The following is a 20,287-nucleotide window of genomic DNA, read 5'->3' as shown; positions in this document are numbered from 1 at the left end:
TCGACAAAAGGAACTTATTTTCTCTGTAAAGAAAAACTACTTTTTTCCCAATCTGAGGTAATGAAACACTTTTCAGGGTGATTGACTCTAAAAAAAAAAAAACCCATAATGCAACTCTCTCTGTAGGAGCTGATATTGCACCGACTCTCCATTCAAAAGACAATCTGTAATGTAATTTCTAGAAGAAAATATCTTATTATGCCTCAGGCATACTTCTACAGAATAAATATTAAAATGATATTCTATTTTCTCACACTAATGCCATGTAGAGAACACATTTGAATCTACATTTTCTGGTCAGCCTGTTTTGCACATTCATCTACAGTATCTGTATGTATACTGTAAAGCACTCCATTCTTGGAACAGTTACACTGTTGTGTACACTGTTGACTCATCTTTTCTTGGAAAACTATTTTTGTGTCACTGTTATATAAAGTTGCATAAACTGCTAATATAGGATTTAAAAAGAGCTGCTGCTGTTGTACAAGCTGGAAATAAAGGCAATAAAAATGTACCATAAAGCTCAGCGAAGCCGTTCATGGGGACTCGTGACGTTCCTGTGACGAACTGCAGGAGTCGGATCCTCTTTTCAGCATCCATCAACAGCACAACCTGACGAAAGAGGAACAATAAAATCTCTCAATGACAAATGGTTTACAAAATTAATTTGTCAAATATAAATCACCACCCTTTAAAAAAAAGGAATTTAAAATGGACTACCCACATCTGTGAGATTTTATCATTTACACAACTACAGAACACAGAAAAGATGATGAAATTACTCAAATCAGGAAAACCTTTTGTTGACTATTGAGCAATCTAGCCTGTGTGTGTGTTTGGTCATCTATAGGCTACTTGTAGGGACAAATTTCAGACTTAGGACCACATAATTGGGGACAGCTTATCCAACTGGGGACAAAGACTGTGTACCAAGCTTGGCAAAAGCTGATTTTTGAGCCAGTGTTTTGGGTTAGGATTAGGGTAAATCTCCAGGAAATTCATGTAAGTCTACGTAATGTCAGACCATGCTCTGACCTATGTGTGTGTTTGTGTAGAAAAAACGGGCGGCACAAATTGAAACAGAAGCGCCAGTTCACTTAATCAGTTGACATGACACTGCTGTCTGTGTGTGTTTAAGAGTATACATGCACAAATTGTAGCCTGTGTGTATTGTTTGCTGTCTAAGTGTATTTGCTGTGTGTGTGTGTGTGTGTGTGTGTGTGTGTGTGTGTGTATGTGTGTGTTAAGGGCAGGTACTACTTCAGACTCTTTCATCAGAGCAAACAAGACTGTTCTTCCAAACAGACTTTGATCTTCAAAAGCGAGGCCAGCAAACCTGTGGCATGCTGGATGGAGGGAAAGATGACTGGAACCAGTTTTTAGTATCCAGGTTTTCTAACTGATATGTAGCAATACCTTCCAAAACCACTGAATAACAGGATGGTTGGGGCAGTAGCCGTTCTTGTAAACAGTGTGTTGTCTCCAGTCGTTGACATCGACATCACCCAGACCACACATCAGCAGCTACACGGAGACACAAAAGGAAGCAGAAGAGAGAGACAGCAAACAACCGTCAGTGTCACTTCCCATCTCAGATGGCACTGTGTCAAGTTAAATCCTCACTGTTACATTAAAACACACTGTTATGTACAAATATTTGTTGGTTGGAGGATAGGGTTTAAAGGATAGGTTCACATTTTTTATAAGACAACAGTCTGGTGCCCACATGATAATTGAAACAGCATTCCAACTGTTCATACTGAACATTAAAAGGTCTCCCTAATGTGCTTTCAAAGTAGGTAAGGGGGGACAATATCCACAGTCCTTGTTCTGATATATTTCAAAGTTCATCTGAAAATAATATGAGGCTTCAGCCATCTGAATTAGTCAAATATTTCAAAGTTTGTCTTTGTGCCAAATTCTGAAGCCTCATTTAATGCATTCTGCATGCAAGAAGGATTGTGGATTTTGTCCTCCATCACTTACATTGAAAGTGGAGTATGAAGGGATCTCTTAATGGCCAGTATGAACAGGAAGAGTGATTGCAGCAAGAATACAATTGTCAATGTTTGTTTGACAAACAAGCTTTTCTCTAAGAATGACACAACAGATTAAATACAGAATCCATACCTCCAGTTCGTTTTCATCAAAGATCTTGATCAAGTCTATGAGAATAAGCTCAGTGAAGCCCTGAAAGCAAAAATGAAAATTTAAAAAAACTGTTCTCATGAAAGTACAATTCAAGCAACATAATAACTGAATAATCCACTAAAGATAAAAGTTGACAGTATGTTTCAAAAGTTATAGATATTCACAGGTTTAGACACAGGATGACATTAACTCTTATATAGCACTTAGGGCCTAACACATGCTAATCATAGTATGTGGTCACATTGCCCCCAAGTGGCAACCATACTACTGCACATACATACCTCCAAGAAGGCATTCATCTGCTTCTGGACCCGATTGACAAACCTCCACTGGATGACCAGACTGTTAAAAGAGGAGATTTTTATTATTGGCATTTGCATGAATACACACCTGACATACTGCAGACATGGTTTTAAGTCATTTGATGGTGTAGGTTTATGAGAATGTTCTTAAAAAGACTATAACCATAAATAAAAATACAAAGGATGAAGCAGGAAGAAATCATTTATAATGTTCTTACTCTATATATTCCTTTTTATTCTCGTTGGTGACCACCATGTCCGAGCCACTGGGCTTAAGATCGACCTGGTACGTCTGATTAAAGAAAAAACACAGTAAAAATAAAGGCCACTGTAAACCAGAGGGAAAACTACATCACATACAACCACCTTAAAAAATGAACTAAAATATGAACTGATTCTATTCCTATGCACCTGTCCAAAGTTGTCCTCATCAATACAAAACCTCAGGTCCAGCTCAGTGGGATCATTCTCCAGAATCCATTTAAGAGAGTTGTAGTATTCACTATCCTGCAGGGATGCAACATAGAGATTAAATTAAGCAAATTAAAAATGTCAGCCTCTAACTCTACACTAAGTGGGCCAAAATTGCAAAACTTTTAAATAATTAATCCATTAGTAATTTTAGAAGTGGTGAGATCTTACCACAGACTCCATGTCTTTAAGAGAGATTTGTTTCCCCAGCATCATTTTGTAGAAGGGCCGGATGAAAAAACCTAAAGCAGAAGAGTCCACGTAAGTGATGGAAGTAAATACAACACTGTGCTGTAACAGTATGTTTGCAGATAAGTAGCTTACCATCCAGTAGTTTTCCATGAAACACGGCCATCCCTGCAACACGCCCGATGAACTTGAAATAGGAGAGGTGATCCTCATTGCACAGGCCGGAGTTGGGATTTATCTGGAGAGTGTAGTTGTCTCTGGAGAGACACGGGACAAGAGCACACAAGAAAAAAGTCATTTACATACAGTACTGCTTTTCTAAATGCTGCTGTAATGTTACTGGGTTTGTTTTCCAGCTGCAAGCTATGAGGGGAACAAATTCCAAAAAATTACGGGAAATGGTTTAGATGAAAGTGCAGGAAGATCGATCATGAGCTCAGCTTCCACATAATTTAATATAACATTCATTACAACATAGATATAATCGCGATTAGGAAAAAGTACAGCCGTGGTACATTTCAGGATTTTCCATAAGTGCTCCAGATATTTATCGATTAACGCGCGGTGCTCCAGATATTTTCTTTTTAATGATGCACACAGAAAAAGAACATCTCAAATAATGTTGATCCTATATTGTTTGTAAGTAAGTGAAGCTTTATTTGTATTTTTACTTCACTATTTAAAACACACAAAAAATATAAATGAATAAACAAATGACCTAAGACAAATTGCAATACAGAACAAAGCACAATGACAAACAGAACAAACTAAAATAAAACGTATGGAGACCTATAAATTGGCTTGCCTATGAAGATGGGTTTTTAAAAGCGGCTTAAAACAGTCCAAAGATTCAGCAAATCTGACAGGTTGGTAGGAAGATGATTTCAGAGAGCTAAGGCTAAAGCTGCGATGGTGCAGTCCTGTTTTATCTTGCAGTTGGAGCGGGGTTGCATAAAAGGCTGATACATGAGGAGCGAAGTGGTCAAGAAGAATATAACTATAATATGTATTCAATAGTGTCTTGTAGTTTATTTTAAATTTTGCAGTGGAGGGATGCAAGAACCGGGGTAATATGGGACCTACGACCAGTTCTAGTTAATAGCCTGGCAGCTCCATCTCAACAAACTGTAGACGATTTAGAGCTGCTTGACTGAAGCATGTTCAGAGGGAATTAAAATAATCTAAGCAGGAGAAAATTAAAGGGTAAAACAATAGTTTGTTATCCATAAAAGAAAAGATATATCTGATTTTTGCAATGGTCAAAACGCTGGTGATAGATGACGCCAAGATTCTTTGTGATAGATCTGATATTTGAATGAAATGGACCAATAAAAAGATCAACTGCTGTGGCAAGGTTATCAGGTTCAAGTAAAAGAACTTTAGGTGGAAGAAATGAAGAGAAATCCAATCTTTGGTGGCAGCTAAGGAATCATTAGCTCTTAGTAATGCAGGCTCAACACTAAGCTTGTGGTGAAAGCCAAATTGAAATGTATATTTATATAAATGAGATAGTAAGTGATAATAAAGACCAGGTTGGGATCTAACACAGTAAGGACACATTTTGAAAATATTCAGGGCAGCTGAGAGGGACGGGAGGTAAAACAGTCAGGGGGAAACTGGATCTCAGACCATCAATCTTGCCAACGAAAAAAGATAAAACGTTTCACAGTCATTAGAAGATTAGGTGTGAATGGCAGTAAGAGAGGGATATCCAAGCCGGTTGGTAGTACTAAACAGAAACCTAGGGTTATGTTTATTTCTATCAATCAAGCCACAAAGGTAGGCAGCTTGCCCTGCAGCTGAGGGGAAATCTTAAGGCTTATTATAGCAGATTAGATATAGCATGTCATAATTCTCCCCACTTTTACCATGACAACGAAAGCCTGCATGATTCATACAGACACTGCCAATATTTTGGAGCACATATTTTTGTGTGTTTTTTTAATGCAACAAGCAAAATACTAGTGGAGACAGAAAACGTCAAGGTTCATTTAAAGGTTGAATATTTTAATCATGCTCTCGTTTTTTTTTCATTACTGGTAATCTAGCAGACTTTAATTAAAGTAATGTTTAATTGTCTGGCCTTTGCATAAGCTTAATGGGTTTTAATTTATTTACTGTTACCTTTGCCCTACTTGGCAAAACTTCAAGAGAATAAACGGAGTCATCATGTATTGATGATGGTGCCAAGAACAGCATCAAATTCAGAACAAAACACATGATACTTCCATTATCTTAACATGTGCTGTATGTGGGAAACCTTTGTTTCAGGATGGCTTTTTGAATGAGAGGAAAAGTTAATCAAAGTGAAAGAACACTTTAACAGGTCTCATAGGGAAACAATACAGCAGCTCTGCCCTTACTCAACATTGTGGAAAAAGCCAACCAAACATGAATAGTGAGGGATTTTTCCATCGCTCCAAATATACATCACGATACTTTTATCACGCCAGCTTGTGTAAACACTACATCCGCTTGTCACATCCTGTTCAGTGTCTCAAGGGGTTAATCCTCTCTCTTCAGTTAAAAAGGCAGCCAAAAACGTGACACACACATGCAAAGACTTACGTGGCTGAGTATTCAAACAGGCCGTAGTAAGGATTGAACATTTCCTTTGATAAGAGGAAGAACCATTCCCTCGCCACGCCACCGTAGTCCAGTCCTTTCTCTGACTCAAACTCGATCCACAGCCGCGCCTTCAGAACATCCGGCCTTTTCAAGGACATGATTCGACGATAAGATTCCTCGAAGATGTTGTTCCTGTGTAGTTTCATCTCGAATCGGTTGGGGATGTCAGCCTGAAATAATTCACAAAGAAAAGTTGGCAACACTGTGTTTGATCCAAATATAAAACCAGGTAAACAGGAAAATTAAGATAAGATTTTAATATAATATCATAAGTGGAAGTATTTGACCTTAGTAGAAAGACTGAATTAGACGTATCAAATGTAACCCAGAAGTGTAATTGCTACAAACTATGACTCAAGGGTTTGAAAATAATATTGTCATTTATTATTTAATGTCAATTTTTGAATGAAGATTGTTGTAAAATGCAGACTCCAGGATTCAGGTTGTAACAGCAGAAAATGCAGGAAAAGGTCCAGAGGGTGAACACTTCTTGTTGGCCTACTGATGCCATTCATCACATTATTTTATCACACAAATAAAACACATCTGTTTCCTCTCTGAAATCAACTCAGTGACGATATTACACTCAGTATAACAATCAAGTAGCTGACCTTTAACATGATCTAGCATGACACTGAACTTTGTGAGCATTTGGAAAGTTTCTGTCAGATCGACTGTTATTGTTACTGTTCACCCAAGATTAAATTCCAGCATTCAGGAAAAAAAAACAGGGCTGTAGCGTGCAAATCTGCAGAACACCTACCAAGTGTTAATCACGAAGAAATGTGAAATGATTGCAATGAATATTTTACACAATTATGAACATATCCAACTCAGTCATGCAGTGTCAAGACAGTGCATTAATGAAGCATTATTTCTTACAAAGTGAAGAAAGTTGATTTAGTATGCAATCAAGCGTAATCAAAAGAGAAATTAAAACACCTCCTTTTGCAAGGAGAAGCTGTGAGCTTTTGAACAAATTTAGCTTTGCCCTGACATCATTGTACAGAATTTCCCAAACAAGAACCTATAAACTGAGGACAGATCTGTGTTTTAAAATCACTTCTTACCGGTTTCTTCAATTTCTTCCTGAAGTAGTCATATTTCTGCTTGAACTCTCTAGAGTAAGGAACCGCCTGCACAGACAAAAACCAAAACACACAGGAATCAAAGACTGATGCTGTAATACTTGTGTAATACCAATGTTCTTATCAATGAACAGCGTGAAAATGTAATTATTTTAACAGAAAAACGGAATATGCTTCCATTCCTTATTAAAACATAAAAAACTACACAGAGTGTAACTTTGAGGAAGAGAGTTGGCAAGGAGGGAGACCAATATCTGAAGTGGTACACAGAATAACACAAAGGTGTTGGCATGTTAAGAGACAGCCGCGGTGACAAAGCGATAAATCTTTGTTGTGCAAAGACACACTGGCACTGATGATAGTGTGTGACAGATTGAACCACAGTGTTAGAGGAAGAACTTGTTTCCATGTAGCTACACTGATGTGGCAGAGACTCCCTTGACAAGTGGAGCAGTAAGAGGAAACTACTCACAGGTCCTGTGATAGCTGGACTCTGTAGACGAGGGTCTTCCCACTGTGTGTTCTTTGTATCTGGATGAAAACACACAAGAACAACACAAACTCTTTAGGCAATAACAGAACTCAGAGACTTTACTGAAATCTAATGCAGAAATATTGAGTTAGTTTGTTGTCAACAATACTTTCAATAATCAAATAATTGTTCAAAGGGACTTCTCAAGCAAACACTTGGTAACTTCTCTCAAATGTAAAGATGTGTTGTTTTTCTGTGTTTTAAATCACTGTTGATTTAATTCACTTGAGTTTTGGACTCTTAGACAAAACAAGAATTTTGTACATTACTAACATTGTTTCTAGAATGTTATCATTATGAAACGTATTGTTTTATAATTAATAAATTAATCAAAAGATGAATCGATATCAATAATAAAGAAAATAATCATTCATAGATTAATCTGACTTTGCCTACAACTAAAATGATATTAAACATGCCTCCATTCAGACATACTGAAGGGAAGTGGTTACATTTGTATGCGTTCATTAAAATCAGGATTCTTTCATTTACATGACCATACATCATTCAACTGACACTGTTGGCCTACATGAGGCCTTCATACAGCAAATTTTTAACAGCGTGACCTGAACAGTGAGTCTCTGTGCTCAGTCAGTGCTGTAATGGATGAGGTACTTTGCTTTCATTGACACTGAAAAATCTGTGGCTGCACTGAAACCTCTACACACTATAAAAAGTAACCTAGACGATACAAAGAGGAGGGCAGTTAAGACACTCATGACCAAATACAAGCATGGAAGAGCCAGAGGAAAGGGGTAAGAGGGAGTGGGCTTACTGTGGTCGATGTAAAAGGTGCGTCCGTCTGAGTGAACTCTTTCTTCCCAGCCAGGCTAAAAAAGGAGCACAAGAGAGGAAGAGTGAATAAAAGCACACAGTCTCCAATAAAAAGGTTAGGCTCAAATAGTCATTTAAATCCATCCACTTTGTTTTTCCTTTTTTAATTTGTGCTTGATTGAACTTGAGTCTTGACTGACCATTAAATGGTCCAAACACTGACAGTACAGCACTGCAGTGAAGGCAAGCTCAATCAAACAGCACAAAGGAACTGAAAGGATTTTCTCTCCTATTTGAGTCAGGTCTGAGACACGTCAGCAAGGCAGGGGTACGACCACAACATAAAGGTTAAATCACCAACACTAGTTCAAACCAGTACACCACCACTGACAGGTGACCACTCAGTACAGTGTCACAGGCCACACACACTCATATAGCACCAGCAATCAGGCAATTAAAATAAGTTGATTAAGAGTAAAGGGGTGGGGAAATAGACAGAGTATGACAATCTGTCAAACGGGGTGTACCGACAGTATGTGTGCTTCAAAGTATACTCCAACTGCATGAGTGGACATCAGATTAAAAAGCTAATAACACATGCAGCATACAGCCAGTTCCTTCCCAACATACAGTTGCTTTTGTTTCTCTAGAAACCTCCATCTCTCCCTCCCTTTTTCACTCTCCTTCTGCTGCTTTTTCACCCTTCATTCTTCTTCTCTCTCTTTCTCTCACTCTCTCTGTGGCAGTGCATCTCGCCTCGTTCCACTTCCCCAACTTGTCTATCTGTGCCTCAGACAACTGCTAACAGTTATGTAGACATGGAGCAGTCTGAGGGGTCCTCAGAGAGTCCAAATGTTAACAGAAGGAGGGGTGGTGGTGGTACAGGGAGGTCGTACAGAGAGAAGAAGTGGGGTAAAATACTGATGAGAAGGAAGGGAGAGGTACAGTCCATCCATGCCGGTCATGAGAGAGAAAGAGAAAAGAGAGAGAGACAGGAGAGGAAAGTAAAAAAAAAAAAAGAAAAAAAAAGCGCAAGGCTGTCTGCAGGCATTTGACCAGACCAGACTGGACCAGACACGTAGGTTAAGGCAGGCAGAGGGAGGGAGGCACCAACCAACCTCCTCTGGTAGGTTCTGCCAAACAGAAATGGCCAGGTGTAGAAGAAGAAGCATACATTGAGATCCACCAGAATGGAGAGAAAAAAAGAGAAAGAGAAATAGGGAGAAAGAGAGAACACACACACATGCACACACACCACACAAGCCTGTGAGATGTATAAACCCACGAAGATTTGATTATTCAACATCTAGTTATAATAATGTTTGGGCCAATTGTTGGGAGTTTGTGTATGTAAAATTAATAATAGTGGAGGTGACAGACAGTCTCCACCTCCTAATTAGGGATTATTACAGCCCCTAGACTCGGCTTTCACAGCCCTTTCCCCATGACCACCTCTTTTCTAACAGCAGGACTAAAAAGGAAATGTCTAATACTGTCTGATCACATGATGACGTCTCATCTTTTACTGCAAAAGACGCTTTATACACACGCTTCAAATTTAAATTGAAATGGTCCGTTGAATTAAGAACAAGACATGAAAAGTCACCAATGGGACAACAAGCTGAATAAATATCTTAATCAAACCAAAGTTTAGCTTAAGAAATTGATTTCACAGTTAGGGTAATCTAAATAGACTGATTTCTGTTTGAACACAAACTGTAATCAGTACATCTTGGTGATTTGGAGAAAAAAAAACTTCTGCTGCTCTCTACTGTTTGTTTCAATTGTTGTTCATAATGTTTTTTGTGTGTCAAGGGTTAACTATGTAGTTGTGACTGTACTTACAGGAAGAGGACCAAGTTCACCAGGCTCCATTGAGTTCTTATTCCTCATATGGACTGGATATTTCAACCTAGGATCCTCCTAATTGTCAAAACAGAGAAGGATGGAAGCAAAAGACAATGTGAGAATTATTACGATAAAAAAGTTTTTTTTTTCTAAACATGGTAGAAAATAACATTTTAGAGTTGCTCTGATTTAAAAGATAGAAACAGCAGTTCTTTAATTCGCCTCCCAAAAGTTCACTTAGTCTGGAGAGCTGAATCTCAATAAGGGCTGATGTAAATGTTACATTGACTTTCATACCACCAGATGTCACTATAAGATCCCATGAGATCAACGCTAACCACTATCCTTGATTTTTTATGTTTTGATAACTCAAACTGTCAAATGATGATTCTAATCAAATGCAGAAACCACTTATCAATTTTGCAGCTTAATTCACTAACAATTTATTTAACAAGTCTACATTCTCCAAGAAGTTTCCTGGAAGGAAATATGTAAATTTACACTAAATATGAAGAGAACAGAGACAAAGGTTATCTCAGTTTAGTAGTTGTGTTGAGTTTCCGTATATTCCAGAGGAAGTTCCTTGAAATTTAAACCCATTTAAATGCTCATTCATTATTAATTTATTATTGGAAACTTCATATTCACACACACACAGGACGGTGTGCTTGTTGGCAGACCTTGTGCTGCACTGCACTGACTCTCTAGTTCATGCAAACAATTCATTTAAATGTCCCTCTATTAGTATTAGTAGTACACGTCTATAATTAATAAGAAATATCATCTCTTTCCAGCAAACATACAAGGATATTAGTGCCCTACTTCATGGTTTTCTGTTGGGATAGTGGCTTAAGCTTAGAGGACCAAGATCAATATACAGATCAGGAAGCAAGGATCCATTATTGGCTTGACCCCTGACTCGCTGGAAGTGATCATGTAGCAAAGAATGGAAAAGGAAGCTCAAGAGTGTCAAAATGAGGATGACCCAAAGTAATGTGCTTTTAACGAGCTGAAGAGCTCTTTTAGCGATTACGCCCAGGTGCTTTCAGAGACATTATCATTGACTCTCACTGTTGATGATGATCTGATGTTGATGTGTAGGATGGTAGTTGTACTGGGGATTGTGGTAATGTTGCTGTCATATAACCACCAACATAAACAGTACAGTCACACTGATGTTTATTTATTTATTATGGCGTTGTACTCTCCCCTTGTTTTGTACTGCCTTGAGATGTGTATTCCTTTTTACTATCATCCTACCAGTTGTCTGTCCTTCATGTATGGTGGCACTTAGTTTCCCTCCTGGGGGATTAATAAAGTATTTTGTATCTTATCGTAAATGACATACTTGTACAATAAGTCGCTACCCTTCATTTATATTTCAAAAATTATCTTCATGTCTTAATAACACCATATCGTCCAGACTGTTACCACAGCGTGCTAACTCACCCAGGTGGTGTTTCTGCTGTTGTGGTCGATGAAGAAAGGCCGTCCGTTGGGGGCTATCCTCATCTCCCAGCCTGGAGGCAGGAAGCTCTGCTGTGCCTTGTGCTGTGACTTGGGAGAACTGTAGGGGGAAGGTTGGGGAGACTGCGGGTTGGAGAACGTGTCTTTCACAGCCCTCCGCACCTGGATGTTGTTGGCTCCCTGAAACCAAAGTGGAAAAGAAGTGTAATATTATCACTCCCATTAGACTAAATGGAGAGGATGAGGAGACTAAAAAGATTAAAAATTAAAGTAGTAACTGGATATGAATGACTGACTACATGAAACAAATCATCACTGGTCTCCTAAACCACAGTGGAAAATAACAAATACAGACAGTAAGAGTTGTCTTTAAATGTTAACAAAGCGAGTACGTCACTATCTTGCAGTTGATATAATATCTGAGAAATCCAAAGGCAAATAATTTAGATTCCTATGTAAAGAGAGGGAGCGAATAAATAACCATGCTGTGTACTCCATAGACATGTCAAGCTGTCAATCAAAGTGTCAACAGAAAAGAGCATGCTCTGAGGCTTCTCTGTAGAATTTCCCTCCTTCATGAGTTCTTCGATAATGTAAAAGTCCAAGAAAAACTTAAAATAGCCAGAAGACCAGAAGTCTTTATTAGTCTATTTCTGGTAATTCAAGAAAGATGTGAACCTCAGTCAAGGCTACAGGGAAAAATGGACCTTCACTTGATATTACTCCAGAAACCACATATCTAAAGAACATCTACCATTTCTGGCATCTTTAAAGCTTCTAAAGCAACATTAGCCAGACTAAAGTTCCAGGGGCTAATAAGTGTTCCTGCATCACATTATTCTTTTTACAGTAATTATCATGGACTGATCTGATTTTTAACAAGACGAAGGACTGCATTAATTAATCCACAGACCTCTCCAACCTCCTCTAGATGTTATAATTACCTTCTGCAGTGAGTATTTTACTTCCACGATGTCATGTTATCACACAGACGCATGCATACACACACACACACACACACACACACACTCATATACACTCACACCTTAATTAAACCTCCTTCAGGTCTTCTCCCTTGGTAGTAGCATAGACTCTTCTCCACAGAGTGAAGCCATTAAATGCAGTAGCAGGTCAAAAAGAGACCATCAATTTTTACACACAATCTGTTGCTCTTAATTAGCCAGGTTTGTGTGGTATATGTATAGTTACACTGCTTAAACACTTATAAACGACTAAATAAAAAGTTTTCTAAAATGTCAGACACTCAACGGCTTCAAGCTGCGTTAGCAAAGGCTTCAAGCTGCACACACAAAGATACCGATTCAGATAAACATTCCCAACAAACATACACAGTTGTGATGAAAACATATTCTGTTTTAAGTTATTTTATCCCTGATAGACATTTGAATAACGGTTATGGCCAAATAAAAGTTTGTCTGTTCAAGTCAAAGCAAAAAGCAGATATTTGAATGTAATACCTGTAGTGTTGCATGGTTTACATTAACTACATGCCCTGTTTTATTAGTAAAGCCCCTGACCAATGACTAAAAGGCTGGCCTCATGAATAGCATGTTGTGAATACACAGTTAGGACATGATACATTCAAACACGCATATACATTTTTTCAAATGATGCAGCAGAACATTTTCAGCTGTCCCCAAAAAGGGCTGGGCTGGGTATGTGTAGCTATGTGACAGTTAAAGTCCTCCACTGATGCCTGCTTGCTCTGTAGCTTACTTTCATTGAAGGGAACAGTACCATGTACATTTCCAGCTTTATATCTATATTCTCAGGCTCTACTAAAATATCTCTGCATGATTTACAGGTTTTTTTTAAAAATCTTTATATATCTTTTACTGGGCCTTTATGCAGATCATCAGTCCAGCCTCTGTCTGAATAAGACCTCAATGAGTCCACTCTATTCTGATTGGTTAGCTCCTGGAAGCTGCCCCTTGGCAAGCAGACTGTTGGCTCCAGAGGCTACGTAAACTAACAGTAGTAGTAGGATCTCACTTCTTTTTCTCATTAGTAGTGGCTGCTTTCCAGCTACTACTGGCTTCATCATGAACTATCAAATGATTAAAAAATACATCATGCAGCTCTTATATGATTAGGAAGACAAGAATGATAAATGTCTTACATCAGCAATACATATTTAACAGCTGTAGATTTATAACTTGTTCCTTTAAAAGGGTATTTATGATATTTATATTATATTATATTTATGGTCTATGTCTTACAAATTCATTTTCAAATGCTAACCAGGAGCAATAAAATATTTAGTGGTTGCCTCTGTTTTACTAAAATGATCTTAGGATTGAATGAGACTTAATTTTCTAAGATCAATATCATTGATTTGGCTGTCCCAAGATTTGCTTTAGAAAATGACAACAATCATTTGGGACCTGTGATGACTTTTAATAATTCATTGAGTTTAGTTTCATTCATGCCGCGGTAACTAAATCTACCATCTTGGATTTGCCGCACTAGCTTTATCCTGTTACTCTAATTGCTTTAAAACACTGTGCTGCAGAACAAAATGCTGACAGCGCCAGGAGTGCAGAGTGTTCACTACAAAGTCATCATCATGAACAGCAAATGGAATAAAGCTTGAACCATTTCATGTGACCAGTCGTTGTATAACACTGTGCAGTATGAAGAAAGAAAGGCATCCTCAATGGAGAGATGAAAATAAGAAATGAGGAGAAAACACCAGGTTAAATGACGAATTTGACATTTCCATAGGTTTGGCAAAGGTGGAAGGAGATCAAAAATCAGCCTCAAGACAGACTTAACCTAAAAGAAGGAGAGGTAACAGAAGAAAGGTGCAGCATTAAACAAGAAAATTGAGGATTGACTGATGTGCAAGGGTGAATAAATAGAATCCAGCTGAGGATCATGATTTGGTCATCTTTGGAAGGAAATGGTGGTACAATGAAGGATTGTGTGAAAAGAAAGTGGAAGGGTAAACTTTGGAGAGAAAAAAAGGAGACAGAAACAAGAAGTGTTTGGGTAGTGAAAAAAGGAAACTATATGGGTATAGGGGAGAAGGATGGTACGGGTGGCTAGTTCTCACCTCCAAGGGGGTGGAAAGGGTGACAGTAGGGGAGCTGAGGCTACGAGGTCGTCGGACTTGGGGCTCATGGAGGTGGTTGCTGGAAGCATTGGAAGAGGAGGAGGGGGTGGATGCGGATGGCAGGGCCGAGGCTCCTCCTGGTGCTGCTGCTGCTGTTGCTGCTGCTGCTGCTGAGGTGCTGGCTCCATCTTCAGTCAGCTGTCAGTGAAAATAGCACTTTTGAGGTTCGGGGTTGGAATAAGGCAAGCAATGCTGGTTTGTGAAAGCAAAAACTTGTCCCCATCATAAGCCATGCTGTCTGCACCGGAAAGCTCTGGATGCAAGCTTTTCTCTCAGTTCCTAAAATGTCAAAAGCGTGGATCATACAAGCCCAAGCCAACATTTATACCACATAAAATATAATTATTAATGATTATGCATCTGACTAGAAAAGAAGGGACAAAGACTTGGGGTAAAAGTCATAAAGTAGTGGAAAAATGAAAGTTAATGTTACTTCCAACCCAAACCCAAGTGGCAGGCACAATGGGTAAAACCCACATTTACAGTGGGCTAAAACTATGCACCAAAAGATAAAGCAATGCCATGCTCGCTTTTGTTTTTTGGTATTTTTTAAAATTCAGCTGTTATGAAAATCATTTGGCAGGGTCCTCTCCTTCTGAATAATAATAGAAACAGATGAGAATCAAAGAATGAGCAGACTATGTGATGACAGAGAACATACAAACAGATATAATATAACCGGCGGTGTTCAGAAAAATAGCAAAAAACGGAAAAGGTGGATTTCAAAGAGAAACACAGGCATTTAAACATACACCCAGTCCCATGTACTGTAGCAGTCTTGCTCCCAGCTCAAGCTATGTGGAGCTGCCTCACTCGCAGACAGAAAGACATGGGAAGACAAGTGGAAAAAACAGGGTAGAAATGAGAAAAGGGAAGGAAAAGTGGTGGTTGCAGTTCCATGCCAGGGTTTAGAAAGGTGTGAATTGTACAACGTTGCGCTTCAATCCAGAGTATCAAACAAAACGCTAGACAAGAGAAGGAAGACAGACAATACAAATTTGGACAGAATAGGACACTATAGAAAAAAAGAGTTTGCAAAGCTCTGTCTCTTTCCATCAATCTTTATGGCTACACAGAGGAGAAACACAGGGAGAATAGATGAGGAGGTCCAACACATAAGCCAAGGCCATGGCAGAGGGGCCAAGGTAAGGTCCAGTCCCATGCACTGAGTCCAGCCTTGAGACCTGCTGTACCTGAACAATTGGCCTAGTCCAGGTAGTGGTGCGGTTGTTATGGTTGACGTAATAAGTTCTTCCCTTGCCGTCCTTCCTCTCTTCCCATCCAGGGGGCAGGCCAGGGGTGGTCAAGGCGTAAGCAGTCGCTGAGGGAGACTGGCCAAGTGTAGAGAGAGAGCAAAGCAAAAACAACTAATCAGTACAGGCTGATACGCTTAGGGACATGTGGAGGGAATCTTTTAATATTTTAAAATGTCTGTTAGTGGCACAAAAAGAGAAAAAAAGGGACACATATTACCACCTGTGCAAGTGAAAAGTCAAGTTGTCCAACATATCACATATTTCCTCTACCAACAACACAAAAGCTTTACAATCTTTTACCCCCATTTCATCTGCACAGCATAGCACCACAGTTTAGGAATATGATATGACATAATAAGCTTTTTTAACTCTAATGGAAAAGTGGGTGAAAGTGTAAAGAGTGAACCTTGACACACAAAACACAGAGTACTACTAAAATAAACACTGCATGGTAAAAGGTAATGGATGATTACTTCTTTTTTGAGTTAGCTATTAACCATTTTCAGCATAAAGGTTACTGAAATAGTCAACCACAGGATCACAACATTAACATGATATCCTCCCCAAGTACTGTTGTGATATTTTAAATATGAGCAAAGATAGAACCCCTGGATATTAGATACATTTTATAGTGCTGCTTTAAAGCTTGTTATGAGCAGTTGATCAAGGGCATTACTCAATACTGACTCACAGGCTGAAAGTCCTTGATCAAAAGACACGTGCATACAGTACACACACATACCCACTGTATACCCACATACACAGCAACTGTGGGAGCACAGTGGATCTAAATAAGCACTTCAGCACATTTGATAGGGATCTGACAAAAACTACCACAAATAAACAAAGGATAACTCCCTAAATGACTGAAAGCCTTTGTTTGGTTTTCAACTAAAGTGGGTGTTCTCATGAAAGAGATTTACAAAACTAGTCAAGGGACAAAATGGTCCATCCTATGTGGTGTCTGGTAAATACGAGGTGTACGACCGATAGGGTTTATACTGTATATGAACTGAGATATTACCATAGACTCCTCACCACCTGAGACTGTTTGAGCTCTCGTTCTTCTGGTCTGGGAACTCTGCTGGTGGTAGACAACAGGGGAAGATGGTCTTTAGTTCACAGTATGTTATGGTTTCATTCCCAGAGTGGAAGTAATAGGGAATAGGGAGAGCATTTGGGCAATAGTGAAGGTTGTGTGAAAAAAAACTGAACAGACAAAGGGGGTAATTTATTCCTGAAGGAGGTGAGGAGTGACAGAGAGGGAGGAGATTCCTGTGATTATGATCCGTGGTGGCAAAGTGTAGCGGCTGTGAATATAAGAAAAAAAACCCAAAACAGAGGACATCCACTGAAGCGTACGAGCTGTGAAGTTGGCGTGTAGCAGGAAGGAGAACAATTGATTCATTGACTTGATTTAGTTTGAGAAAAAGTTTCAGCAGTATTGTCAGTAACTTTTGAGTAAAATAAATCAACTTTAATATTGAGACAGAAAGAAGGAAAAAAAAAACAAAAAAAAAAACTCAAGACAGACTGAGCCGCAACATTTATCAGGCTTGCATTCCCTGTTGGATGGAAGACACAGATTCTTTCCCTGAACTGTAAATTTAATCCCTCGCCAACGCAGCATCTTTAATCTCAACCGAAGTGGAAAATGATGTTCAAGCTACAGTAGCGCCAGTTAAAGAAAACAGTTCTTTTGTGTCCTAAAAATGTTAAGAGCAGTGAAAGTGAATTATTGTGCTGAAGTTCGCTGAGAGTTCAGAAGAGGAGGTCTGAATCTCGGACGTGAACTGTAATAAAAATGATCAAATGCAGAAAAAATAAGAAGAGAGGTTGATGTTTCATCCAAGCAGCCCATAAGACATGCCGTAATATCAGCGCAGTACAGCAGGCAGCGCTTTAGAATGAGCCAATACATCACCTTTACCAAAGACTGAGCAGTTGCATCACTACCAACTCTATAAAAAGTAAACAGCTCTGTAACTACATTAAAGACTGGCCCTACCACACAAGAAAGCAAAAACCTGCAGCTAATTGCACATGCATTGGTCAATATATATGCCAAAGGAGGAAGGAACTGTTTAAAAGGAACAACTACTTCCCCAAGTTATTGTGATGTGAAACTGCTCTCTCCTAAAGAAAAGCAACTTCAAACTCTAATATAACAATACAAAGTACCCCTTCACACACAACTTCTCACTATACCCAGAGGAAATAAATCCAGGATAGGCAGCCAACACATGCAGTTGAAATTTCCCCATTGAAGACTTTTTAATGAGCCTACTGTTGTCCAGTCTCCAGAGATTTGTCATTCAAGGGAAAGGCTGGCATCAGCACCTGTATTTTTCCTCAGCTTGACAAATGCCAAGCTCAATGCTGTGACTCAGCTGTGGGACAAACATCTGATTCAGATCTTTTGCCAGTGAGTGGAGCTGAATGTCTATTGATGCTATGACTCAGGACTCTCTGGGGAATGTTTGAACTGATGTGGCACTGTCGTTAAAGGGGGCCTATTAGGGTAATTTCCAGCTATATATTTTATTCTGGGACTCCACTAGAGTTGTTTTGCATGATTCACATTTCAAAAAACTCCTTTTTCATCTTATACTGGCCTTTTATGCAGCCCCTCAGTTCAGCCTCTGTCTCTTAATAGGCAGTCTTAGCTTGTATCTCTTTAAGCCCCCCCTCCCAACAAGCCCAATCTGTTTTGATTGACCAGCTTTCCAGAAGCCTGCTGAGGGGCAGTCCTATCAGAGCTGTGTTAAGTTACAGCCGATGCAAACCCAACATTTCCTGCTTATTGCTTCTAAATGACTGAACAATGGGACAGTGTTATTGAGAAGAATCATCAGAGCTTCATTAGCGATATTAAAAAAGTAGTCAGCACAACAGGATATGGAGATATTTGGAGCGCTTTGTTCAACGTTTCAGTTAGATATAATGCAGGGAAGAAATAGTACATGCAGAAACAGCCACAGTAATGATGTTTGACTAAGAGCTGTAGACAATCAGCACACCTTCAACAGGTAAACAACTTAATACATTGCCCTGCTGTGTGTGTCAACTTGAGAAATTGCTCAGAATGAGTACCCCAAAAACAATAGAAAATGTCATAATGTTAGCAGAGCAGAGCAATGAACGCACATGCTGTGTGTGGAGCAGATGACCATATAAATCTATTACGAGCTGATGTCGGCTCGGGCTGAAGGTAGGAAAAAAATTTTTGGAAACCAAGCATTCAGAGCAGCCTGAAGATGGTCCCTTTTTGCTCACAGGGATTACTTCTATATACGTTTACTGCATTATTTGACACTTTGGCAACATCTAATATGAACATACGACATTGTAACATTGTCCATATATGACTGAAAATAAGAAAAAGCATAATAGGTCTCTGTTAATCGTACTTCCCTGCCAATAGTTTCTACTGCTAGGGTCATTCTGCTGGCACACAGCTGTGGAGCCAACGCTTCTCTCATATGTCAAACTTGGCTGCGAGTGAATCACAAAGAGCGGAGAGTAATAGTGGGAGGAAGAGGTGTGGTAATCTTACACAGGCAAGACAAAAGGAATAAACACTAAAATCAAAGTATAGAGATCAGGAAGGAAAAGTGAGGGGGGAGCAGCACCTGCTAAGTATGGACAAGTGAAAAAAAAAAGCAAGGAGGTGCAGAAAAGGTGATTTTAGATGTGTGATACACCCACAGCACTGAGGCATGCCAACATACAGGAGGTAAATAAAACAACAATACCTGCCTGCTTAAGGCATTCAGAGAACAAAGAAGAGGATGTTCACTACGCTAGAAGTAATGTAATAAGGAAAGGGTGGAAGTTAAAGAAGGAGAACAGGACAGGAAGAAAATGTGGGAGATTCAAAAATATGTACCGTAAGAGGAGGAGGAGCCGGGGTCTGATCACTGACGCCATCTGTCATACTGGAGGAACGGAGTCTGTTTGACATTTGGCCCTGTCAAAATAAAAGAGAGAGAGAGAGGGAAAGAAGAAAAAACTTTATTACTAGCAGCACTACCTATCACTAAAATATCAACAAAATTCCCATTTAAGACCTTGAAAATTGATGAGTATCTTTCATTTACACAATAAAATGATTTAAATATGGAGTTAGATTTAGATTGTGACCACAGCATAGACTGTGAATTACAGCGTTCAGGTCTCACCAGAGCAGAGCTGGGCCCTGGCACTTCGCCATTAGTGTCAGGTGTAAGTGACAGCCTCAGATTCAAATCTTCGGAGAACTCCTGGGTGACGGGTGTGCTTGGGTGTTGTGGCGTCATGACAGAGGAAGGGCCAGGCAGTGACTGGGCCAAGCTGTCGTTAGGATCCTCTTCTGTGATGAGCTCCCAGGACTACAGAGAAAACGAAAAGATCCAACCATGATACGATAACACTTCTTTTTTACCTTGTCACTTGATACAGGCTGT

The 20,287-nt window shown here is 39.3% G+C and overlaps 1 protein-coding gene across 3 annotated transcripts in view; it reads right to left on the bottom strand.

Annotated features, from left to right (window-relative positions):
- nedd4l (NEDD4 like E3 ubiquitin protein ligase) overlaps positions 1 to 20,287 on the bottom strand; it is a 48,128-nt gene that overhangs the window by 2,528 nt on the left and 25,313 nt on the right. The window contains exons 12-30 of one of the 3 annotated variants that reach the window (XM_053339374.1): positions 20,024 to 20,212; positions 19,732 to 19,812; positions 16,867 to 16,926; positions 15,780 to 15,917; positions 14,527 to 14,724; positions 11,433 to 11,630; positions 9,981 to 10,058; positions 8,137 to 8,191; positions 7,302 to 7,360; positions 6,812 to 6,877; positions 5,682 to 5,911; positions 3,249 to 3,370; positions 3,096 to 3,166; positions 2,865 to 2,960; positions 2,672 to 2,745; positions 2,433 to 2,493; positions 2,131 to 2,190; positions 1,417 to 1,524; positions 516 to 612 (exon numbers count right to left, since the gene is read on the bottom strand). In XM_053339374.1, coding sequence (XP_053195349.1) covers positions 516 to 612; positions 1,417 to 1,524; positions 2,131 to 2,190; positions 2,433 to 2,493; positions 2,672 to 2,745; positions 2,865 to 2,960; positions 3,096 to 3,166; positions 3,249 to 3,370; positions 5,682 to 5,911; positions 6,812 to 6,877; positions 7,302 to 7,360; positions 8,137 to 8,191; positions 9,981 to 10,058; positions 11,433 to 11,630; positions 14,527 to 14,724; positions 15,780 to 15,917; positions 16,867 to 16,926; positions 19,732 to 19,812; positions 20,024 to 20,212 — 2,041 coding nt within the window. The remainder of the gene's footprint in view (positions 1 to 515; positions 613 to 1,416; positions 1,525 to 2,130; positions 2,191 to 2,432; positions 2,494 to 2,671; positions 2,746 to 2,864; positions 2,961 to 3,095; positions 3,167 to 3,248; positions 3,371 to 5,681; positions 5,912 to 6,811; positions 6,878 to 7,301; positions 7,361 to 8,136; positions 8,192 to 9,980; positions 10,059 to 11,432; positions 11,631 to 14,526; positions 14,725 to 15,779; positions 15,918 to 16,866; positions 16,927 to 19,731; positions 19,813 to 20,023; positions 20,213 to 20,287) is intronic. The other 2 variants (XM_053339376.1, XM_053339377.1) reach the window with 2 other exon arrangements.

This window comes from Scomber japonicus, chromosome 19, assembly GCF_027409825.1.
Source record: "Scomber japonicus isolate fScoJap1 chromosome 19, fScoJap1.pri, whole genome shotgun sequence".
NCBI classification, from domain to species: domain Eukaryota; kingdom Metazoa; phylum Chordata; class Actinopteri; order Scombriformes; family Scombridae; genus Scomber; species Scomber japonicus.
The sequence above is the reverse complement of the archived record's forward strand: the minus strand, read 5'-3'. Positions and strand labels throughout refer to the sequence as shown.